The following is a 25734-nucleotide window of genomic DNA, read 5'->3' as shown; positions in this document are numbered from 1 at the left end:
AAAAAACAGCAACCAACATGAAGATATTAAGAATTGTCTATGTATATTAAAATATTCTCTCTTTTACATGCTCACACAGACATTTTCTTCTAATCTGATTTTATTGTGAAACAAGAATGAGGGAGAATTTGAATCCTGACAACAAGATCTTAACATCTTGAATCATTTTTCATTGTTAGAAAGGGAAGTTCTCCAAGTCAAGGGTAAAATATCTGTTCGAATATTACAATGAATGTTGTACTATGCGCAAAACTCCATATAACTAAGACAATCATGTTTCAGATTATGTTTTCTGAACTAGAGCAAATATTATTTTAAAATTAGAAAAATATGTATTCCAACTGTTAACATATAATGGTAGGTTTCAGAGTAACAGCCGTGTTAGTCTGTATTTGCAAAAAGAAAAGGAGTACTTGTGGCACCTTAGCGACTAACCAATTTATTTGAGCATGAGCTTTCGTGAGCTACAGCTCACTTCATCGGATGATGCATCCGATGAAGTGAGCTGTAGCTCACGAAAGCTCATGCTCAAATAAATTGGTTAGTCGCTAAGGTGCCACAAGTACTCCTTTTCTTTTTGCATATAATGGTAGTTATCTATAAAAATCTCATTTGTTGTGTGTTTGGTCAAAATACATGTTTATGAAAAAGAACAATTTGAGTCAAAAAACCCACTTTGTTTTTCCCTTTCTAAAAATGTACACTATTAAACAGCCAAATGATAAGGTACTGCAGACGTGCATATTAAACATCAGAGGTCCAATTTTCCCCCGATATGAAAACACGCAACTCCCATTGACTAAATTTGAACATATGTAAGGACTATCAGGCCCTACATGTATTCACAGAACAAAAACAGCAGCAGTGGATGATACAGTGCTGTACTGTTTTGTAAATATACAAAAATTTATCAAAACGTTAAAAAGCAGTCAGCCTAAAACTGCTGCATAAACAAATAATGGCTTACTTGGATTTGGTGATGGAACTGCTCTTGCTGGGCAACTATCTGCTCTTGACACTGTTTCTCCACCAGTTTGAATAACTGTATCCACCTAGTCTATTAAACCAAAAAGTGAAATAATTAAAAATCATATTGCTTCCTTATTGCTTTTACTCTAGCAGCACAATGGGACCCCAATCTCAGTTAAGGCCCCTAGCTATAACTGTAATATAAATAATTAATAATAATAGCAGCTAGAAAAACAACTACAGCAAAGGAAAAGAAGTGACAGTCATAAAGCAAACACAGAAAAATAAAAAAAGACACTTCTAATTAATGTATTCATATCTAAGTTTTATTTAAAAAATAAAGGAGGAAAAAGTGTTCTCTACAAAATTAGACCATGATGGGATGGGGTGGAGATACCTCGACCACTTACATCATTTTTGTCTTCTAGTCAATTGGAAGAAGACCAAGCTTACTTGCATCTTTTGTAAATACATTCAGGGCACTGATGAGATTAATTCATGAGAATGCAAGTACAGCCATGTCATCTGCATATTCCAGGTCTATTATGTCAAAGTCACGCAGTACCACCCCCTGTATGCAGCTAGTGATGGCTTCCAGTCAGTCAGTGAACAACAGTATTGAACAGATCAGAAACAGCCATGCACCCTTAAGAGATGCCTCTGTGGTACTCAAACCAGTTGGACACACTAGTACCTAAGCAAACAGCTTTCATTTTGGAAGTGCATATCTCTGAAGACGGCAGAATTTGCCAAGCACACCAGCATCTTGCAGGCGGAGCCATAGGGAGCAATGATCCAGAGAGTCAAAAGCTGCTTTTATATTAATAAAAGCTATATACATCTCATCCTTCCCACACCAAAACTCTTGGGCTTTTTTAATCATTTGTCTAATGGTAAAAATCTGTTCTGTGGTTAATCAGCCAGTCATAAACCTGGCTTGCTGTAGATGTCACAGATTCCTTACAGTGGGCTTAACATGCTCAAGAAGAACCAGCATGAACAAGTTGCTTGGAATGGAGCACAAAGTGATGCCATGGTGAGTAGAACACACCAGACAATCACCTTTCCCTTTTCAAAACAATTCCATGATCCCAATCATTGGGTAGTTTCTCATGAATCCATACTTGGTTGATAATATGTGTCAGCCACTCCAAGACAGAATCCCAACCATGCTTGATCAGCTACACCACAAATACCAGCAGCACAGCAATTCTTGGGCATATAGGCTGCACTTCGAACCTCCTCAATAGTACATCCTCTACATGGTGGGGCGGTTACTGGACTCTTTGCATCCTCCTAAAGCTGCACATCAGCAGCTTTGATGGGGTTGTTCAGAAGCTCCTGAAAGTGTTCTTTCCATCCATTCAGACACTCTGCCTCGGTGTCCAGTATGTTATTGTGTCCATCTTTCACGAGCGAGGATTTGTTCTGTGGATCAGCTTTTGAAGTGCACAGTTCTTTACAGACAAGCCATAATCATTTCTGGCCAATGAAGCTTCCATCAATTGAGCCTTATTTGCCCAAAACATTTCATGGTCCTGCTCTAAAGTTTTGTTATGCAAGGCACTGAGTCATCAGTATTCTTGATAGTTCCCATTTAAGTGAGCCACATGCTGTTTTCCTATGATGTCCGGGCTCTGTTGACTGATTCATTAATGTTTAGGGCTGGTGCAACTTTTCCCCAGCACTTTGTTTGGGGCATCCATAACAGAAGGCTGGAAACAGTCACACAAATTGTTGATTTCCTAATGTTCAGGGTTTTCATATGCAAGGATTAGAGTGTCAAATCATTTGAAGATTTCGGTCTGGTATTTCATTTTGACAGCAACGTCAGTCAGTCTAAATGACTAATGGAAGGCTTGGTTTGAGTTGCCTTCAACTTTGGTTTCACCATGGCCACAGGCAACCTGCAGGCAATATTCCCAACTTCAGTGCTACTTATCACCCAACAGAGGTGTATACAGATTCTCCATTGCCTGGATATGAGAATGTGATCTAGTGCTTTGTTGATTCTTCTTCCAGCATTCAAATACCAAGTCCAGGCATGTATGTTCTTCTGTTGGAAATCGGTGTCAGAAACATGGAGTCTGGTTGGAGCACAAAACCTGAGCAATCACTCACCGTTATCATTTGTGGTCGCATCCACAAAGAAATGCCCAATGCTTTCCGGCCAAGCTGCTCTAGCATTGGCTACCAGCATAGCATTGACATCACATCACACAATGAAAATGTCATGAACAGATACTCTGCTGATGACATCATACATGGCTGGTGCATATAGTTCCTTGTCCTCCTCATCATCAAGGTTAGCAGGTGCATAAGCAGCGATGATGTTGCCATTGCCATATCTATAAGAAAATCTTGCCACCATGGAACATACAGAGATAGGAGACCAGCTTCTGAGGGATTTATGAGCGTTCCTTGACAAGGTCAAGGAAACACTGTCAAGACTGATACAGACGTCACCCTCACCACTGGGGGCTGACCATAGACAATTATAGCCATTAATAATCATCTTGGCAGCAACACTCCAACATGTCTCGCAGAGTCCTGCCATAAAAATGCTGCACTGGTTCCACTCTCATTGTCATTCACGTGACAAGAGAATAGGAGCACCAATGGTTTTCAGGGTGAGTATGTTCCAAAAAGCAAACATACATTATGTATGCAGTCCAAAAATCCTGAGTCCCATCATTTGATGACAGGGTCGGTTCTAGTCAGAGTAATATTTGTCTAAAGTTCATACCATATCCCACTCTACCTACTTACTATCTCTTATTCACTATCAAGATGTTGACTTCTGCCTAGTGGTTTGGGGAAATTTATGTTAAAATGTCAAGTCATGAAACTCTGAAAAAGTACTGGATTTGCAAAGAAGCTACTTTTTTGTAAAACATTAATAGTATTTCAAGACATTTCCACCGCTACAAAGTGCTACTACAATATCAATAACATTATTACAGATTTTAAAAAGACTAAAACAAATGCAAGTTAATAAAATGATGTAAAAGACTTCTAAAACATTAAGTGACTATCAAATTTATAAATAGCACCAGTGAGTTTGGTTTTATTTACATTATCTTATTTTTATACTTATATTTTAATCTAGAATGAGCTAAAGTGACCTGACACCTGTTGAAGAATGCAACACACACTGATGCCACAATTCAAAAACACTAATCGTTTCTTGAAAATAAAACTAATGACTCACATTAGTACTTTTCTAAGACTTTGGTTCTGATTCTGATTTCACAGTACCATACAATACAATTAACTCTGCTAACAACCGTGTAGTTACCCTGGTGTAATATTTTACATTGAATTTCAGTGCTTTTAAAGGTTTAAAAATTAGACTCAAAGTTATTGCAACATTTTAAAAAAATGTCTATTACATTTCCAACACATTTACATCTGTACTTTATATGTGCAATATTAAGATATACAAAACCAAGCTAGGATTGCAATAAGGCACAGAAATGTAACTGATTACATTGTGGAATATACTACATTCTAACTGTTATGTCACAACAGTTCCCTAAATACATGTCAAAACACACATTGTCACATCTTATTTCTAAATTATAGCACCATTAGACCTGTCCTCCATACTGCAACCTTTTTACATAATACAAACTTAAAAAATAAACCTGAACATCAGATACCTCACAGTTCTTCAAAATTTCTGAGTCTGTCCTTCCACTCTTTTGTATATCTTGCATAAAGGAGGCCAGCACTTCAACAGAACCAGGAATTACAGAGGGGCTGGTCTTCCCTGAGAAACTGGAAACTCCATTCGGATTGGATGAGGGACTACTTCTGTTGAAACATGAAGAAAAACATTTGAATTATTTACTGTGCCAAATGTTGTCCAACAACAGCACTCAAAATAATATACTAGTAATACAAAACCCTTTTTTTGTATTGATTTTTCATTCTGAAACCCAATACACTAAAAATCAGATTGATCTGATCACACAAACAAGGTTATTTTTCCCCTCAAAGAAGTTAGAGAATTCATAAAACATGTTGTGATGACTTGGGGAATCAATGTATAATTTATTAATTCTGTTTGAAATTATGAACTTTTTGCATATTTGAGTACTTATCACTATGAACTTTACTGCATTCTTGCCTCATATTCCTTGTCCTAAGGAGAGAGAGAGAGGTTCCTTAGTGTCCATCTCTGAGTAGGACAGTTGTTAAAGACCATCAACAAACCCCAGACAGAAAAATGGGATGACTACATCCTAGGTGAAAGCAGTTTTCTCCTGCTTGTCTGCAGAGAGTGAAAGGGGTTTAAGGAGTGGAAAATCTCCAGAAGAGAACAAAGAGACAGAAGTGTCAGAACAGGGGGTTAAAAAACACAAACACTGAGAACTTTGGAGTGATTCAAAAAAGGCAGGTTTCTGACCAGACAAAGCTAAAGAAAGCAGCTCCAGGGGCAGAAAGGAGATTCAGAAGAGAAGCCTGAGCTGGAGGAGTGAAGTCTCAGAGAAGGGATTTGGATCCCTGAGAAGAAACAGATTCAAATCCTGAAGAATGCTCACAAGTGGTAATGAAGTGAGGGCAGGTAATGGTGTGTAGATGTGTATTGTTTTGTCTTGATCTGTGTATCTCTGGTGCTGTTTAAAGCAAAAAGTGATTGTTCTAGAAATCTTTTTGCAAAATCTGTGTCTATTTGCTTCAACTATAATATGTCCCCTGAAGGGGTAAATTATAAACCAGAGTGCCCACAAAAGTGGAGCTCTGGGAAAGGGCATGTTTAAGTTACTGGGGACTCTTAGGGAGTTCAGCACTGGTCTTGGGAACTAGGGCAACTGGGCCCAGGGATCCCACTTCCAGAAAGGGTACCACACAGAATCTATGCCCAGGCAGAGTGGCAGAGAAGCCAGAGTCAAACAAAATCATCCAGCGTCGGGATCCAAACACAGCAGTTTAGTGAGTGAGATCAACCAGAGCTACAATTTAATCACAAATTATAAATCCCTGTTTTCCAGGGAAATGCATCCTTCCCTCTTTCTATTGGGAATCTGGTACAGTCCCAAAAAAATCTCTGTCCTAGCCTTAATTCCTACTTGGAAATTCTAACCCTCACAGGAGGTGAAAGTATAGGGTAAAGCCACAGAAAGCTTATGTGCTCACTTGCATCTGAAGGCTAACCACTTGGGGTTCTTGCTGAACTAGTAATCACAGTCCTATACTTGATTAGCTACCTGGTAGGTTCACTAGCCCAGATTTAGCTTCCTGGCACAATGGAGTTATCTGCTTAAGTGGACAGCTTTTTGTATTCCTTTTTGTGTTTTGCACATTACAGTTGTCTTGCAGAATCCTATTTCATATCAGGATGTTTACAATATATTTTCTTTGTTTTTATGAAGTGTAAAGAAAAAGAAAAGAACTGCAGTGCCTCCTTCTGGATTGATAGATATTATGAGACCATCACAATTACAGAATTTTTAATTTTTCCTTCTTGCCTTTATAAAGATGTACATATAGATAGAATAAGAATTGGTAAGAGTCAACAGGTATGTTCTATTATTTTATAGCTTTATTTAATAAAGTGCTCTGGATACAGACTGGCATTCTTGGCTCAACATTTATTGTTTCACCTGCCTGGAAATGGTGACTGTTAGCAGTTTGAGTGACAGACTAAAAGGTTGTCTAGTTTCATTCTAAGTACCTCTCTATCTTCTAAAGAAATGAGATTTTGTGGCTTTCAACAGCAATACTCATTAATCACAATAGATAGTCCTATCCCTCCTACAGCAACAGTATACTAAAGGAATGGAATTATCTTTATTCATTTCTCAATGCCAGAAAACACATCAGTATTACAAAAGGCTGTGCAAGATCACAACTGTCACTCATATGACACTGACATAACTGATCCCGGACTGGATGGACCTAATCCAAATCCCACTGAAGTCAATGGAAAGTATCACATCGACTTCATTGGGCTTTTATCAGGTCCAAAGCGCACAAGAAGAAAAAAAGTTCAACCTTGAAAAGAAGAAAGAGACAAGTTGGAAAAACAAGGAAGATGCATTTTAAGAACAATAAATAAATGTGAACTGTGATGGCACCTAAGGTGCCACAAGTACTCCTTTTCTTTTTGCAAATACAGACTAACACGGCTGCTACTCTGAAACCTATTTTAATAAGCAATTTTATCGTAACAGTGGTCTTATATTAGCTCCATTTAACATATGAAAGAACAAACTATTCACAATATTATATTTGGGTAGAAGTGGCCTATATACATTTACATACAGATTTAATAATACAGCTGCATTCTCTACAGATTTAAAATAATAAAGAAGTACACCAACAGTTGAGGTATTATTTCACATGTATGCTTTGGCCCTTTTTTGTCACCTTTCTTTTTGTCCCAGCAGAAGCTAACAAGGCCACATAATAAATTCTGAAGCTTCTACTTTAGTGAAACAAGACATCACTTCAAATGAGTTTAGGCACCATCCAAACAGAAAGAGACAAAAAAAAGCTGTAGTCCAATACATATTTCCTCTTTTAAAAATTTACATATCAGTTTGTGCTATACATTATCATTACCTGTTAGTTTTCAAGTTACAGCCAGAGTTGTAGGAACTTCTGATGTCAGATTCTACAGAAGAGTGAGAGAGTTCTTGCACAGTTTTCACCAAGTCCAAATTTTCCATATTTTATTCCCCAGAAGGATACTGTTGTTATCCTTTGAAAATACAGAATTATCATACTTTCAATTCAAAAAGCAGTTTGGCTTCATTGTTTGATTAAGCAATTTGATTAATCTTTAGATCAGGGGTGGGCAAACTATGGCCCAAGGGCCGCATCCAACCCTCCAGAAGTTTTAATCTGGTCCTCGAGCTCCCGCCAGGGAGCAGGGTTGGGGGCTTGTCCCACTCCGCGTGGTTCCTGGAAGCAGTGGCATGTCCCCCCTCCAGCTCCTAAACGTAGGGGCAGTCAGGGGGTGCCGCACACTGCCCCCACAGCTCCCATTGGCAGGGAACCGCAGCCAATGGGAGCTGCAGGGGCGGCGCTTGCGGACAGGGCAGTGTGCAAAGCTGCCCGGCCGCACATCCGCATAGGAACCGGAAGGGGGACATGCCGCTGCTTCTGGGAGCTACTTGAGGTAAGCGACACGCAGAGCCTGTACCCCTGACACCCTCCTGTGCCCCAACCCCCTGCCCCAACCTGATCCCTCTCCCGCCCTCCGAAACCCTCAGTCCCAGCCCGGAGCACCCTCCTGCTCCCCCAAACCATCATCTTAAAGTTGCTTTTCCAAGCAGCAGCTGATGAAAATTAACTAGACTCTATTTTTTTCATTGCTGGTATTTAATAATTCAGTAGGCAGCAGTGAAGCTGAGAAAAGTCATGTCTGAAAAAATTACTTCACAGGCAGGCACTGCAGCTATCTCCATGAGAGGAGGATCTAAAAAAACAGAAGCTGGGGAAAGGGTAGAATACTAAAGATGCACACCTCCCTAACAGTCAGAGGTGCTTAGAAAAAGAAAGCTCTTTCTCCCTTCTAGCAGCCAGAAAAGATGTGGAAAGGCCTCAAATTTATCAGACACCTAAAAGTGGATACAAAAAATAGAGGTCCCAACCAAAGTTCAGGGACAGCTTCTTAGCAAGAATCCCAGCATTCACCCATTTTCCATCAGCCTGAAGTCATGGATTATGTTCCTTAGCAGCAAACTGCTCCTGGTATTTGCTGGTGGCTCTCCTGACACCAATCTCTCATATTGGCTCTGTCTGGTAAGTTTAGTCTTTAAACTAATGGGTGTCTGGTAAATTTGCATTAAGCTCCATGTTAAAAGTCCCTGGATTGTGTCAACTGTTGATCCAGCCGAGGAAAGCCAGAATTTGCTCCCTCGGGAATCCACTAGTACTGCTCTACAGGTCAGCAAAAGAAATCATTATAGAACAATATGAGGTCCTTTTCTCCCTCAAGGCCTGAATAAACTGCCTTCACTGCACTCAGACTCAACCGCTGCCTCAAGAATATCAGTTCAGGACTGGTCCACTCTTGGTTATATAACAGCATCTGGAATAATTTTCAAACACAGTTGTCACATGATTTGCATCTACAAACAACACAAGAACAAACTATGTTACAAGTGTTCAGAACCTATGCCATGGACTTGCTGGAAGTGGAGACGTGAGCTGCAGTATGTGGTTTCTGTTGGTTGATCATTCCAAAAATAAATGGTCAATTGACTAATCAAATAATGTCAAAAATAGCCAAATATTGTAAAGCATTAATTGATCGGAACATTAACAACAGTAACAAAAAAAGAGTATGACTTTATGGTGTCCAAAAATCTTAGATGGATACTTATACCTAAGTACAAAAACGAGTTACTTAACTGAGTTATTTTAACTCAGAAAAATGCAAAACACAATTAAGTGGAGTTCTGAAAAAAATGATAGCATAATTATATTTTATAGCAATATTAGGTTAGCATTTAAATATGAAGTTACTCAAGACTTAATAGTTACAAAAGAAAAGAAACATGAAATTAAACAGAAACAAAAACAAACACATGGCAACTATAAAAGAAAAAAAGTCATTTTTAAATGCACTTATGCGAGGCCAGCTCTTCAAGCAGCTTAATGGCTGTGCATCTAATTTTCTTTGTGTTAGGGAGAAGGTTTAATGACTGAACCCTCCTCTCAGTTTGTACGTTTGTCTAGTCAGTTTAGATAGTAAACACTTTGGGACATGGACCATGTCTTTTAAGTTGTTTAACGTGCTTTGTAAGCTGCCACGTATATTGATGGTCTGGTATATGATGATATACATGCATATATAGAATGTTTGTTCTGAAGATTACACCCAGTTAAGATGCTCAACTTTCCCCCCCCAAACAGGTAGTGAAGTGAGCGACAAGACATTTAAGTAGGGTTGCTAATCGATAGCATGAGGATGCAAACAAAAGTAGGCTGCTGCCGAGCTCTGGGCATTCTTGCTGGAATATCTGTTGACGATATTTGACATTGGTCAAATAATAGGTGATCAACTGGCCAGTCAATTGACCAGCTTGCCAAGCCTAGTCCTGTCCACATTACAAATTTTAACATTATTGTTACAGGATCAGGAAATAACTTAGCTGTCATGGGGTCCCTTATTTTGGTTGTTCTTGCAGTACCGATCAGCCCTTACAGTCCCAAACACTGATCTTCCATTTAGTGTAGAAAGACACTAAATTAGACCAGTCTGCAAAACCAACCCTTATATGTTTTCCCTCAGATGAACTGATGCAAGTTTTTTAATAGAAGTTAAATACCTGTGAGAGTAAAAATATGGAGAAGTCAAGTGCACATAAAATTGCATCTAGATTGCTCTGAACTTTCAGCGTGCAGCACCTACATTTCAGACGTTAAATGTTGGCTTTTTTTATCACTCTTAAAATAACTGGGCCATAAAAGAAACACATTTGATCACTAAATTTAATTTGGGAGAACTAAACCACTTCAACTACACCAGTGCTTAAGAGCGTGACAAGTAACCTCCAAACTCTTTTACAATTTTAGACTATTCTCATTTTTAATTAAACAGAAAAATGACAGGAAACATTTCCTGGACTCTATTCTTACAGGCCAAGGTACATCCCAGAACAAACTCTAGGACCAACTCAAAAAAACATGAACTAAACATGTATGCTGGTGAGCTGCTACACCAACACCAGCACATTTACAGTGGGGATTACCCCCCTCATTTAACAACCCCCTCATCTGAGCAGCATCTGGTCCCTTTGCCCTCAAGTACTTTCCTCCCCTCCCACTTCAGGCCCTCTCTCTGTCCACTCTCTCTCCCCTTTCAGGCCCCCATCCTCCCTCACGCCCCTTCCCTCGCATTGGGTCCTCCCCCACCCTCTCCTCACCTCCCACTAGTTCCTACCCCACCCTACTGGGTCCTCCCACTCCCTCCAGCCTCTTCTCCCATCTCTCCCTCAGTCCTCCCAGCTATCTCCTCAGTCACTTGCTCTCCTCTAACCCCGCCTCCTTTCCGTGGGTTTCCTCTCCCCTACAGCTCTCCGCCCCGCACCCCGTTCCAATTTCCCAGTCCAGGCTCCGCCCCTCTCCTCTCATTGGGCGGCTAACCACCCCGTTTTAGACTGTTGACAGAGCTGCTACCCCAGGATTGGTCAACAAGACTGCCACTCGCTGTTGGGGGCGGGGTCGAAGCTATAATTGAGGACGTCTCGCCTAACTGGGACGGGGGGGAGGGGGCTGAAAGACGCGGCATGCTAAGGCCCGCGTCACTGGGTGTCTTCTACTCCAGGGTCCCATGTCTGGGCTCGCTCCTCCCTTACCTGCATCTCTGCCTGTCCGGAGGGAAGGGTATCCTAGTTTCAGCACTGCTCCCCTCCAGCGACCGTTAGGCGGTAAACAAGCACCAGCCGCAATCTCCTTCCTCACGATTGGCGGCTGGGATTCGAACGTTGCGGGGGGGCAAAGGGCACGAGAGACGGGCCCCCTCGCGATGATTGGCTCTTCTGGCCGCGCGCCAGATCCAATCGTGCGACGTTATTGGCTGAGGTGCGGGAAGTACCGGCGAGCCATATCCCCGCGTTCGGATTGGCAGGTGCGGCTGCGCGCCGCACGAGTACCCGGGACATGATTGGCTGATTGGTTTTTGCGCTCCTGCATAGTGTGCGGGAGGCCTGGCTTGCCTGCGCATGCTCAGTGAGGGACGGTGAGGGATTCTTGCGGATTGGAGAAGGGCAGAGCGCTCATACAGTAGGAAGTGTATTACGTATGCGCAGATGTATGTCTGTGGTACTGTCTTGGGGGGCGCATGCGCAAAACGGCCGATGCGGATGTTGTGGGGCCCGTGCTGACCCTCCCTTGCCTGTAAGTAAGAAGGGCCCCGCCTGGCGCCTTAGAGCGGTTGGGCGCGCGCCTGACCCCGAGCCCCCCTTGATCGGGACTTCAGACTCCAGCTCTTCGCTGCGGGTTTATCAGGCTACAGGCAGGGGCCCAGCTGGGGAGAGAACCCGGCTCCTACCCCTGCCCCCCTCCCTCCCCGCTCTAACCCTCCGTCCCCTCTCTGCTCCCAGAGCTGGGGAGTGAACCCAGGAGTCCCGACTCCTATCCCTACCGCCCCCCCCCCCGCTCCGGTCCCAGAGCTGGGGAGCGAACCCAGGAGTCCCGGCTCTCAGTCCCCCTTCCCACTTTGCTCCTAGAACTGGGGAGAGAACCCAGTAGTCCTGGCCCCTATCCCTGCCTCCCACCCCCAACTCTCCATTCTCTCTTTGCTCCTACAGCTGGGGAGGAAATCTAGGAATCCCAGCTCTTGTTCCTTGCACACCCATCTTGACACCCCGCCCTCCTCCCCGAGCTGGGGAGAGAATCATAGAACTGGAAGGGACCTCGGTCCAGTCCCCTGCACTCAAGCCAGGACTAAGTATTATCTAGACCAGTGGTTCTTAACCTTTACTGCAGCCCGCACCCCTTTGGTTCTCAAAATATGTTCTCGCACCCCTTATGAAAAACCTAGATATATTTTGTTTGTATATTACAGTAATTGTTAAAAAATGTATAATAAAAACATAGGTTTGATGAAACAAAGTAGTTGTACTTACATGCCTGTGCTTAATTTGTGTTTTCAATGATTTACTTTCTAAAAAAATCTGGCATGTCTCACACCCCAGTTTAAGAACCACTGATCTAGACCATCCCTGATAGGTGTTTATCCAACCTGCTCTTAAACCTCCCACGCCCCCTTCCCCTGTTCTAGCCACCACTGCACAAACTCCTTTCCAAAATTGTCTGTTTTTCATGGACTTAGAACTGGGTTGTAGAACTTCACTTAAAAGGTCTTGATGGAGCCCCCAAAAATATGCCTGATGGGGAGCAATATGGGAGTTCAGCCAGCAGGACAATGCATCTGCAATATTGAGTTTCCTGCTTTGTCCCTCAGCTGTCAAGGCCCTGTTGGTATCTCCACTGACTGAGGGAGAGGACCCATCTCGCTCCCCATACACTGGAAACCCAGGCTGCGAACCAAACAGAGCAGGTGTTCAGACTTTTTATTCCCTTGACTTCACATTCTACTACTTTTTTCTTCTGTTTCCCCAGGCTTGTGCTCACAACCTCAACTCTATCCTAGAATCGTTTATGCTGCTAATAGTGGGACAGGTGCTTGTTAGGGTGCTGTCAGTGTGTGAGGGAATGAAAGCAGACTTTCAGTGATTTTCAGTCTGTAGTTCATGCAACAGTTTGTGCAGGCCTTACTTACTTAACTATTAACCCTAGTCAGTGACCTTAAGTGGATGGTACTCTTCTTAAGAAATAGATACAAGTTATTGCAAGTGGTTATTTGCATTTCAAAATAAACACTGATGTTTTGGACTAGTTCTTAGTTGCCCCAACAGACATACATACACACAGTGCCAACAGGGTGCTAGTTGCTTTACAGACAGGTATGAAGATAAGGTGCCTGTTCCAAAGATATTATATTAGAAGGGGAAAAAACCCATCTCTTATCTATATGCCATAATTGCTTACCATGATGAATAATTTCCAATCTGTGTTTTAAATCAGATCATGGTCCCTTGCTGACCTCTTCCTAGCTGATCCTACAGTAAAAGCATGATGCATTGTTTTTACTACCACAGTTATTTCCTTGACAACTGATCTTGTAAGTACTGGATTGTGACTTCACTGCAGGATGAAGCAAAAGGAGAGGATGAGCTGTGAAGGAGAAAGCCATTAGTGAAAACACATCTTAAGTCACATAGGAAGTATTTATATTTTTAATGTATAAGGTGACCTGCAAATCAGTATGCTAATGCTGATTCATTAAATAATGCTACTCACTTGTGCAGCACCTCAATAAGGCAGGTATTGCATGTCTTAGAGATGGGTGAAATAAGCTATCGGTAAGGGACTTGTTTAATGTCATCCAGTGGGTCAGGGTAGAAGGAATAGGACACAGGTGTCCTAACACCCAAGTTGTCCACTACTCTTTTTGTAGGTGACACCCTTGCATTTAGGAATATGTGTTGACTGCTCCAATTAGGAAGGCTAGCAGGAGAATATTCAGCATATTAAAGTACTAACTGTTCTTCTTCCTAGCCTGACTGTTGAGGGCATTTTGCTAAAATTGATAGTTTTCTCAGTTTGCATTGCAGGATATATTTAACCAAGAGACACCAAGACAGTTGACTATTTAGAAGCCTTTCATCAAAATGGAGTGATACTTCTGTGTCTTAAGTGTGTGTGGAGACTTCAATAATTAAAATCTCCAGTGTGCTGTTGGATGTTATAAATAGGATATAATAATTGCAGAGCTTTCAAACTGTACAAACCTCTTGATCTAAGGAATTCTGACAGACTTGACATTTCTAGGACTGTATAAAAAAACCCTGGGATGATACTGTTTTTATATACAAAGATGTTTCCCCTCATTAAGCTATATTAATGATAGCAAGGTACCACCCATTCTGAATAGGACTATGGTTCACCATTATTTCCTTTCTCTCCTACACGCACAATACCTAACAACTGTGGGGGGGGTTTTTAGACCCTGTTTTGTGTAAAGTGAAATCCTGGTAGGTCAGTCTTGCTCTGTACATATTTGTTTTAGTCATTTTTTATAGCTGTAGCATCAAGGAACAGTAGCAAATTCACATTAGTCTGCAAGCATTAAGCACTCCCCAAATCTTCTCTATTCATGTGTGATGAGTAGCTCAGACAGTTATCCTTTGTTTCAACTAAGGTTATCTAAGCAACCAGTTACTGACAATAGTAACTGAGTTGGAGGAAGGGGAAAATAGTTACCATAACTCATTGCTGCTATGCTTTGAAGAATTAAGTGTTGCTTTATGGTTTCTGCAATAAAACACTGCATTCCCATCTTTTAGTTTTTAGTGCCACCAAGTGGCCAGTTTTACTTGCTCATTAAAACTACTCAAAACTATTTCCGTTTTTCCCCCTTTCTTGTACCAGTGTAGATTTATTGCTAGTTGAATGTTAACATTTTTCATCAACTGCATTCAGGACATACAGTTCGCATAGTCAAGTAGTCATTCTTTTGAGCCAAATAAGTAAATAGTTAAAGCAAAACAAAGACATTTATTATCTTAACTTAGAGCCCAAGGAACAGTGCTGTTTGATAGGACTAGAAATCTGGAGTCATTGGTGTAACCACAGAATAGGTGGTTGCAGTGCAAGCTTCCCTGCACTTTCAGGCCTATAAGGATCAAAAACCCTGACTAGGAGGGATCACCTCTAGGGGTCAAGCATTCTGTCTTCATAGCCCATTTGCTCTTTCACCTGCTATCTTAAACTGTCAGTGTCCATTCTGATGTGGAAACAAACAGTTATGAAGGGAAAAATAGAACCGGAGGAGTGGGCACAAAAATCATGAATGAAATCACAAAGGTTTGATGACAGGAGCAACTTATGGCAAACAGCAGAGCACAAAAGATTCTTAATTTGAAATCAAGTTGATCAAGCTGGTATACTGATAAATTCAGTAAAGTCAGTGCAGCATGAAGTACCAGCAAGTAAAAACATGTTACTTCCATTTATTTTAAAAATTAGAATGGGAACCAGGAATAGTCTCAAAACTATAGGAACTATTAAGCTAATGCAAGAATGAATCTGGACTTAAGGATATCAGGACTTGGTGGGAGTTTTGCCTGAGTAAGGACTTCCAAATAAGATTTTTATGTAGCCAGGTGCATAGCCTTCTCTTTCCATTAGGTCTTTACCCCCTTCTTTTCTGGTATATGGGATAATATTCGGACCGTTGCTTTCTTGGGGCCAGGATTTCACCCCGAGTGTATAAACCAAAACTGCTTCCCTATTTGAATGCTGTTTTGAACCATTGTTTATATCAAATTTCCAAGACAAAGTAAACTTAAAAGAATGATGTGAGCAATTAGTTTATTTCACCAGAACTAATTGCATTCTAAAGCTCAAATTTGGACACTTATTGTGTGAGGCTTCTCTCTGTTAATAAGTGTTTTCAGGTGCCACTTAACACCTTGATTTTGAAATTTAGTCTGTTTTAATTTAGTGGCTATTTTACAGATGCCTTACAGACGAAATAACAACTTTGGCTACTTATTTTGTTGCAACTTCATAACATTCATTTGAAATATTTAGTGTTCCAAATTTGACATATCTGTAACAATGTTACAGAGCTAGTTTATAACATCTTTTAAAATACATTAGGTCATATTAGGCTAAACTAGATCATGTTAAAACAAGGTATTTTCTATTTCAGGTTCCAGTCAAGAGGAATTTTGGTTTCCATTTCCTTATGAGTGCTTCAAGTTTGTTTCATTCCTCAATCTTACTAACCAAAATAAATACATTGTCTTGGAGGCCATGGCTTTGGAGGCAGCAAAAGTTTTTATCCCCCCGACTGGCTGTACCTTTATTGCCGGTTGCAGGAAAGAAGAATTCTTGTGATCTTCTTGCACTAAGTGAAACAGACTTAGAAGAACAGTTTGTAAGAGGTGATGGCCCAGGAGGCCAAGCAACGAATAAGACAAGCAACTGTGTGGTCCTGAAGCATATTCCATCTGGGATTGTAGTCAAGGTAATTCATTTATTTGGTTCCATTAAATAATTGAAACCAGCCTGATTATATTGTGTTATTTTGACAAATAAAATATGCAGAATTTTAAAATATGGTGTGCAGAATTTTTAATTTTTGGTGCAGAATTCCCCCAGGAGTATAATAATTAGACTTTAAAGAGCTAAATGATAGGATTTTTTTTTTTGAGGCAATCCTTTCATTCATAGGAAAAGTAGGCAGCACCAAATTTGCATTCAAATCTTGCATCCAGTTAAAGGGATCCTGAAATTTTCCTCTTCAATAGCTCCTATCATCTAAAGAACTCCAAAGTACTTTATAAACTTTAAGCTTTCCAACATGCTATGCCATAAGGAAATTTCTCCATTTTAAGATGGTAAAATGGAGGGACAGAGTTTAAGTGACTTTCCCAGGGTCCTAGAGCAGGGAACTAAAAATCAGAACTCCTGGCTCTCCCTTCCCTATTACAAATGCAAGATGAGACTACAGATCCAACAAGCTTGGTACAAACTGAGCCTACCTATTGCTCCTCAAATTACTCATAAGTAAGAATAATTTATCAACTAGGGGCTGCCCATTGATCCTTATGAGACAAATTTTTGCTCACTAGCTGTAACTTAATGTCTTCCTTTTACTCTGTATAATTTAAATTCAGAAGTAACTTCAAAGGAATGGAGGAGCAATTTTCAGGTCTACCAGTGAGAAAGGATTAAGACAAAAATCAGTAGGCAAAACTAGAAGAACCCTTAAACAATAAATGCTACTTCAAAACACTAACTTCACGTCATCTGATGGCTACCAAAAATGGTTTGCTGTTTACTGCTATAGCAGAAAGGGAGAGGCTAGCTCATTTAAAATGGATTTTTTTGAGCCATTAATTTAATTAATAGACTTCACAATTGTTCTAATCATTTCTTGAATGTTACCACATAAAGAGAACACTTTTCCTTTAGAAACTGTCATGACACAAATTTGGCTTCTTATTTCCTTGTGCACTTTCCCTTACTAGTCTGAAATTAAATATCTCTTATCAGGGTTGCTTTTTTCCTTTCAGCTAGTACATAAATAAAATCAAATTACAAGCCAAGTATTCTACTACTTACTCATATAAACAGATTTAAATTTTAGGATTAATTTATATTAATAAGGATTTTACAGGATGAGGCTCTACAGTAGTACAACATGTTTAGTAAAAGGAAAAAATGTGTATGTGTAGAATGAACAGAATTAATTTACAATAACAATTTTTTTTTCAGTGTCATCAAACTAGATCAGTGGAGCTGAACCGACAGAGAGCCAGAGAAATCCTGCAGCAAAAAGTTGACCTCTTTTACAAAGGTGAAAATAGTGACATTTTTAAAGAGAAAAGAGCAGCTGAGAAGAAAAAGCAAGAAAAGAAAAAAAGAGCAAAGGAGAATCTAGAAAAGAAAAGGCATATTAAAGAAATGCAAGAATCAGATGCCAAATAAGTGTGAGAGAAAATACCGATTTGGTTTGTCAGGGAAAGAGGAGAGAGTTTGTTGCTACCCTTGAAACATGTGTTAGAAGTTTTCTGGCTTAATACTGTTAAGACTTCATAATAAACACTATTAAATTGTTGAGTTTACTGACCTGCTATTAGTGCAAGGCTAAAGTATTTAGCCCAATGTTAATAGCAGTCATATATTTCATCTACGGTGGACATCCCGGTACACTCAGATTCAATATAATCATCAGTTCATTTGTGCCAAGTTTAGGACAGGTGTGATAAGAAAACAAGATCCATAAAACCTTAATTAAATGGATGTTACAGGAAAACTGTATCCACTTTTGTTAATGGAGGGAAAAACTCAATCAGCTGAGAATATTCTTCTCTCACTGTGAGAGGATTTAGACACAATCTCTAATGCTTTCATGCCATAAAGGAGGTCTTCTCCTGAAACATAGTTGGCCTTATCCTATAGTCCGTACTCAGGCAACATTTCCATTTAAATCAGAACCCCCTTTATAACTTACAGTAGGCAGATTGGATGAGCTATAAAAAAAAAAAAAACTCATTTCTAGTAGGGTTGTCAATTAATTGCAGTTAATACAGGCAATTAATACAAAACAATTAACGTTTTTTTAAATGAGTTACTCACACAGCTTTGTTTTGACCCTCTTACTTACTGTACTACATTACTTGGTGGACACTGGCACAGTTCTACTGTATTCTCATGATCTGGAGTGATTAAATATCAGAAAAAGTTAATGGAGCAAAGCACCAAAAGTTTAGGTCTTTTGAATGGGAAGTTTATTTTTAAGAAACCTCTGGATAAAAAGACAGTTATCTGTAGCTACTGCAAGACTGAATTCCAGTACCATCGAAGTACTTAAAGTCTGCAGTACCACATACGCGCTAAACATGCTTTTGCCTCCAGTTCTTGTGCTACAGATAACCCACTGACAGCAAATGAATCCTGCCAGCCGCGACAGAGTACACTTACAGAGTTTCAGGATTGCTACAAGCCCATGGATCAATGTACAACAGTTTAACCAGTACTATTGCAAAGTGCATAGCTATCGAGTGCAGACCACTCAACACTGTAAACAACAGAGGGCTAAGAGACGTTATTCAAATTGCATCTTCTAATTAGTCATAATCCTTGCCCTCCCAAGAGACCATTGCCAAGTATTTGTGATGCCTATATCATGAGAAGACTACAAAGTTGGAGCTTCTGAAAAATGCACTAGCTGTTGCTTTGGATGGTGATCACTGGACGTCCTTGAGCAATCACAGCTGTGTTGGAGACACAGCACACCTAATTGATGCTGCATGGACACTGCAATCGTTTGCTTTAACGGTAACACACATTGAAGAGAGACATTATGCTGAAACATATGCAGAGTGTTTCTTGGATGTTGCGAAAGAATGGAATATTCAAGAAAAGGTAACAACAATTAGTACTGACAGTGCACACAGTATGATTGCAGCAGCCAGTCATTTGCCTTTTGAACACATGGCATGCATCACTCACAGTCTGCAGCGATCCATTACAGTAGCACTCGATGGTGGTTTAGAAAACGTGCTGGCAAAATGTAGAAAACTTGTGGGCCATTTCAAACACAATCCAGCTAACAGTATAGAGCTAGAAATACAACAAGCTGCAAATGGACAGAAACAAGAACCTCTTGTACAAGATATTTCAACCAGATGGAACTCCACATTGGGTATGGTTCGGTTCATGCTTAGAAGTAAAGCTGCTATCACAGCCACATTAGCTCTTCAAAAGCACAATCTATCAGTGCCACCAGATAGTGATTTTGAAAAACTGCAAAAGCTAGAAACACTACTTGAGCCTTGCAGGGTTGTGACTGAACTCCTTAGGGGGAAATTGTATGTCTCGTGCTCCGTGGTTTTACCCGCATTCTGCCATTTATTTCATGTTATGGCAGTCTCTGACAACCCAGCATATGTTGTTCGATTTTAAGAACACTTTCACTGCAGATTTGACAAAATGCAAAGAAGGTACCAATATAAGATTTCTAAAGATAGCTACAGCATTCAATCCTAGGTTTAAGAATCTGAAGTGCCTTCCAAAACCCAAGAGGGAAGAGGTTTGGAACATGCTGTCAGAAGTCTTAAAAGAGCAATACTCCAATGCAGAAACTATAGAACCCGAACCACCAAAAAACAAAATCAACCTTTTATTGGTGCCATCTGACTCAGATGATGAAAATGAAGGTCTGTCAGTCTGCACTGCTTTGGATTGTTATCGAGCAGAACCAGTCATCAGCATGGAAGCACGTCCTCTGGAATGGTGGTCAAAGCATAAAGGGGCATACAAATGTTTAGCATATCTGGCACGTAAATACCTTGCAACGCTGGCTACAACAGTGCCTTGTGAACGCCTGTTACCACTTTCAGGTGACCTTCTGAAAAGAAGCGGGCAGCATTATCTCTCAAATGTAAACAAACTCCTTTTTCTTAGTAATTGGATGAACAAGAAGTAGGACTGAGTGGACTTGTAGGCTCTAAAGTTTTACATAGTTTTGTTTTTGAGTGCAGGTATGTAAAAAAAAAAATCTACATTTGTAAGTTGCACTTTCACGATAGAGATTGTATTACAGTACTTGTATGAGGTAAATTGAAAATACTATTGTTTTTTACAGTGCAAATATTTGTAATAAAAAATATAAAGTGAACACTGTACACTTTGTATTCTGTGTTGTAAATGAAATCAGTATATTTGAAATTGTAGAAAAACATCCAAAAATATTTTTAATAAATTTAAATTGATACTCTATCATTTAACAGTGCAATTAAAACTGATTTTTTTTTAAATCATTTGACAGCCTTAGTTTTTAGACATTACATCTTTGTCAATTGAAGAAAGATGTGAAAACTAACAGACAAAGATGTGGAGGATACAGTAGGTTGAAAGGAACTTCGGTGAGTTCACTCATCTGAACCATTTTTATGCAAATTGTCCCTTTCCCAAAACTGTATTATCCTCCAACATCCATAGTTTGCACTGATAAGTCTCCCTTTCTTTGGGTTTCATTGTCCAGTTTCAGTAGTCAGTTTTACTTAGTTTACCTTGCAGAATTTTGATGCGACTGAATACCAGTGTTATGCCATTGTCTTTACTATATCACAATACACTTGAATAGTTTCACCTCAGAAAGGGTCTTTATTCTGTTTTTAAAATTTCAAATAAAGCTGGGGAATAGGGAGCATCTGCTCAATTTTATTAAAGATGTTGATTTAAAATCACAAGGGAAGAGGTGATCTTCCATCTTAATGGAGTGATGATGGGTTTTTTTACAAGGTGTCAAATCACATCCCTAGAACTTTACGGTATCTTTCATTCTTACACATACCCCACACTTTGCTTTTTATAAGTAGCAATGGAGCCGGCAAGCAGCCTTACCTGCTTCCTCCAGAGACTGACTGCATCAGGCCAGTGCTATGGATGGAACGTCTCCAGCAGTCTGCAGCCCTGTTCTTTAGTCTGTTCCTGGACTTGAGGCTCTTGCATGAAGGTTAAACATTGGCCTATCTACTGAGTTTTTGCACTTTTAACATAATGTTGATTAAAGTGACCGTACATACAGTTTTAATACAAATGGTTAATGAAAATAAGCTTTATTACATCAAGTAATAAATACATACAAAGATGCAAATAACAGTTTTAGTAACTTATCCAGAATTTTGTTTTTTGGCAAACTTACAATGAAAGCTTCAGCCTTAGGGTGAAAATTAGTTTTCTGGGACCTTGTTATTGTTTGTTAGGTTGCTCTATCTTCTGTATTTATAACTCATGCACTTTAAATGGACTCCAAAGCACTAACAATCATGCAAATGCTTATGCAAAAAAAAAAAAAAAGGATTATTTCTAAGCAGGGTCTATGCTGTATGGCAAACTGTGTGAGTATAGCAAACTACTAGGTAAAACATGCTACCAGTGCAGTTATTTAAAAAAAAAAAAATCCTTAGAGTTTATGTCAAAGGTTGAAAGATTGACCATGTGGGGTTAAGTGAATATAGTCAAAGAAATAAAAAGAATGAGACGGTGGCTGGATAAGAAAGGAACTTAAGTATAGTCTGTGGGAGAGAAAGCATTCCTCTGCATGCAGTTTTAGTCTTAACCTTTTAGAAAGAATTTGGGGAGTTTAACATCTAAAAAAATGCAAACCCTCAGTAAATTGAAAAATCTTCTCGTTCTTAACTGTACGTTTTCATAAGGGCAAAAAAAAAGGGTAAAACGCTCAAAATAAAAAGATTCATCTGCATGTTTCAAAAGGAATAAGTATTACATTTTTCTTCATAAAGAGCTGGAAAGTCTTGTAACTTAATTAGTAGGCTAGGATCTTGCATTCCGTTCAGTCTCAGCCAAGCATTCCCGAACTAATCCTCTAGCGTGAATGATGCCTGTAAAAGAACGGAAGATTTTTGAAAGTATCAGGTTAGGTGACAGTAGAAATTCAACAAAGCGGTTTAATGTTTCTGTCCTAAACTAGCTAGCAAGGGTGCTGCAACGTACCATAACTGTGGCAGCCGCATTCCACCTGCAGTTCAAGCAAGTGAGTTTGGTTCTCCTAACTGGCATCTTTTCACAGATGAACGCCGGAAGGGACCATTGTGTTAAACTTCAGTTAAAAATGTGTCCTAACCAAAACCCTGAAATCAAACACCTGTGAAATTAAGTTCCACATTCAGAGATAGATCTAAACTTTGCAGCGCAGGCTATTTTAAACTGCAGATCTTAATTTAAAAAAAAAAAGTGGATCTTGCATAATTGTAATTTGAAAATTTGCTAAAAATAATTTAATCAAAAAAACCTGATCTGTCCATCGAGTAACTTTTGCTTTGAGAGGAAAGGAGGACTTGTGGCACCTTAGAGACTAACAAATTTATTTGAGCATAAGCTTTCGTGAGCTACAGCTCACTTCACTCCTTTTCTTTTTGCGGATACAGACTAACACGGCTGCTACTCTGAAACCCGCTTTGAGAGGGTGTCTCTCAACTCAGAGCCATAACTGTCACCCTGCCTTGAAAGTCAAAGTCTAAGCTCCACCCGTGTTAATAACATTGAGAGTGCCAGCGTAGATAGTCCACCATTTTAAGCACTATGTTGTGTAACCTTGCTCAGGTCTAGTTGACATGAACTAGAATTTTCAAAAGCACCTTAAGTCCCAGCCTTAATACTTAAAACACTAGTGGCAGATCTAGACGAGTGCTACCGAAGTTCACAGCAGCCTGTGTTCGGTCCAAGGGAGATTTTGGCATGACTTTCCCCGTGCAGACAGGGCTACGCTCTGGCACCAAGGTTTCAGGGCAAGAGAGAATAGATTGGTTTCTGCTCAGAGCCCACCACTATTGCTCCTTAGCTGGGTGGAGGAGTTGCTGTTGAGCAGCAGGAGATGCTTAGCCTCCTCCCACTCAAAGTACATTGCCTCTGAAGGACTGCCAGCCCGGAAGCTTCATGGTCACAGAGCAGCCAGTGATTGCACCCAAAGAAATAACTGTTCATTAAATAATTACACTAGAAAAGTTAGGGATACAAGGATTTTCAAAGGGTTAAATATATATGCACACTAGAAAATTGGTGCCTGTACCTATGGTATGCACAGATACAGACTCAAAGCAGCACATTAGACTTTATGTGGCAAGGTACCCAGTTTATGCAGCAGAGCTACCCTGAATTAGGTAGAAAACAGACTGTTAATTGATTTAAAAGCCTGTGTGGCTTTTAAGTTGGTGGAGCACAAAGACAGAAGTCTCCTGCAGGAGGAATGCTCCATATACCTTCCCGCTCCTGTGCGGGACACCTGCAAGATTCCCCCAGCCCCACCCCATCATACTACTGTATGCTCCCCACACCCACACACTTAATTCCTCCTCGTAGGAACCTCCTCCACTATTGAGTGGGCAAGTTTTTGAGTCAGAAGATGTCAGAAAAACTGGCTGATATCCATGATCCCTATATAAATACATGCTGTAATGTAGGAAAGCACAACTTTAATCTAGCAACTCAACTGTTCAGCAAGCAATTGTTCATGCTGACAGTCTGAACTTTTCCAAGTTTCTTCTACGTCCTTCTCATTGGCCTATAGCCATTCTTGATCTATTTTGACACTGACTCAGCCAGTGCAATAAAGAGACTCCTGCAACATTGATTTTAGTCAGCCCAGATTCCACTTTACCACTCTTATCAGCAGACTTTATTACATCCCTTCCAAGAACAGCTCCTATTCATTTTATTGCACATTGTGGTAGATATATTACTCTCCCCTTAATGGTTGGGCCTTACGTACAGCTGGCTTAATGCCACTTTTGCACCACCCAGCTGCTGGGCTAACCAGAGACCATTTTAGCCTCTGGCACAGGACAGAGCAGCTTGGGGAACTACCTTGCATTGAGCTGTCCATGGCCCTTATGGGTCACTCCAGCAGCACTTCAGGAATGTCCTTGACATGCCTCCTGCAGGGGATGGTGTGGAGCTGGCTACACCAGCTGTAGGGCATGCAGTGATTTCCCCAACGGAGAGGAAAGGAGACTCACTACCCTCTTTTGCTGGCCAAAAGGAACTGTGGACCATGGATGAACTGGGCCCTTAGACTCTAGTAGCTTCAGGCTCCCTTAGATGTACTTACATCTGCTTACTGACATATGAGGCAGTCTAAGCAGGTGGAACTTACAAACAGAGGAGCCAGGAGGAGTAGAAATACATGTGACAGAGGAAGATGCTGGCTAGTTCAATGTTAGCCTCCTGTTTGCTTTTCCCCCCTACACTCCTCTCTACAGGCCCCTCAATATGCAAGTTACCACAGCACAGAATCTCTTCAAGCAAAGATACATTCAGTTAAGATTAAGTGGGCCAGCTGGAAAAGTGATGTATAAGTGATACTTTGGTACATGGTTTGGAGTCTATGGAAGAGAGTTTAGGCGATTCTAAGTAAGTCTTTTGGGAGCCTTCACTGATGTTATGTACACAGTGAGGGGGCTGGAAAAAGGTGCAAGTTACACTAACCTATACTCCCCTCTGTGCACATGAAATCCATTCAGTCATTGGTTGGTCACGTGGAAAGTGAATGGGCTATTGCTAAACTATGTTAAACCAGCGACTCGTAACTAAACACACTAAGTCAAGCCAGCTGTAAGTTTCCCCATCTCTGAAGTAAGGGATGTGGGGAAACGGTTTGGAAATAATGGATCCAAAAAACTGTCCATTCTAATAAAAAAAATTACCTCGTTTTAGCCTCTCCATGGCACTTTTACTTCCAGCATATGTAGGTCTAATTTCTTTTCCTAATTCTTCTATGATAGCTAGAAGTTCTGCATATTTGCTTTGTGGTACTTGACTGCTGCTGGTACCCTACAGTTTGAAAGAAATTAATCTGAATTATACATAGCAAAAAATAGCAGATTAAAGAAATCATAAGAATCTATTTCATAATGTGCTCCAGTTGATCATGGTCACTTGCACTAAATGCATCAAGTTTATAGTTTTACAGGATTTTAAACACGATGCTGCTTTAGCCCCTGCTCCTGCAATCAGATACGATGAGGTACCATGCAGTTGCAAGGATCTATCAGGGCAGATCTGACTGCAGGGCTGGGACCTTTTAACATTTCATCCGAACAGTATTGCAAATCATTAACTAACCCAACGCTCAAGTTCATCTCTCTCTCCCTCCATTTGTTCTAATTTTAAGTAGTAGTACAGGCAAAAACTGACCAGACA

At 40.3% G+C, this 25734-nt stretch overlaps 3 protein-coding genes across 8 annotated transcripts in view; 1 reads left to right on the top strand and 2 right to left on the bottom strand.

The window, feature by feature from the left end:
* The window catches only part of MPHOSPH9 (M-phase phosphoprotein 9), a 42140-nt gene extending 30620 nt beyond the window's left edge, over positions 1–11520 (bottom strand). For 3 of the 4 annotated variants that reach the window (XM_037878957.2, XM_037878959.2, XM_037878960.2), the window contains exons 1-4: positions 11286–11520; positions 7540–7678; positions 4632–4785; positions 968–1057 (exon numbers count right to left, since the gene is read on the bottom strand). In XM_037878957.2, the coding sequence (XP_037734885.1) occupies positions 968–1057; positions 4632–4785; positions 7540–7646 (351 nt within the window). In that variant the 5' untranslated portion in view covers positions 7647–7678; positions 11286–11520. The remainder of the gene's footprint in view (positions 1–967; positions 1058–4631; positions 4786–7539; positions 7679–11285) is intronic. The other variant, XM_037878958.2, reaches the window with a different exon arrangement.
* Positions 11521–11637: 117 nt separating this feature from the next.
* On the top strand, positions 11638–21919 carry MTRFR (mitochondrial translation release factor in rescue). The gene is made up of 3 exons (XM_037878961.2): positions 11638–11826; positions 16211–16528; positions 17782–21919. Exons 1-3 carry the CDS (start codon positions 11731–11733, stop codon positions 17992–17994), a joined length of 627 nt encoding a protein of 208 aa, XP_037734889.1. The 5' UTR covers positions 11638–11730; the 3' UTR covers positions 17995–21919.
* The window catches only part of CDK2AP1 (cyclin dependent kinase 2 associated protein 1), an 18290-nt gene continuing 14172 nt past the window's right edge, over positions 21617–25734 (bottom strand). For all 3 annotated transcript variants that reach the window (XM_007071619.4, XM_037878955.2, XM_037878956.2), the window contains 2 exons: positions 25239–25365; positions 21617–22418 (listed from right to left, as the gene is read on the bottom strand). In XM_007071619.4, the coding sequence (XP_007071681.1) occupies positions 22351–22418; positions 25239–25365 (195 nt within the window). In that variant the 3' untranslated portion in view covers positions 21617–22350. The remainder of the gene's footprint in view (positions 22419–25238; positions 25366–25734) is intronic.

This window comes from Chelonia mydas, chromosome 15, assembly GCF_015237465.2.
Source record: "Chelonia mydas isolate rCheMyd1 chromosome 15, rCheMyd1.pri.v2, whole genome shotgun sequence".
Classification (NCBI taxonomy): domain Eukaryota; kingdom Metazoa; phylum Chordata; order Testudines; family Cheloniidae; genus Chelonia; species Chelonia mydas.
This window is presented reverse-complemented; position numbering and strand designations above follow the sequence as displayed.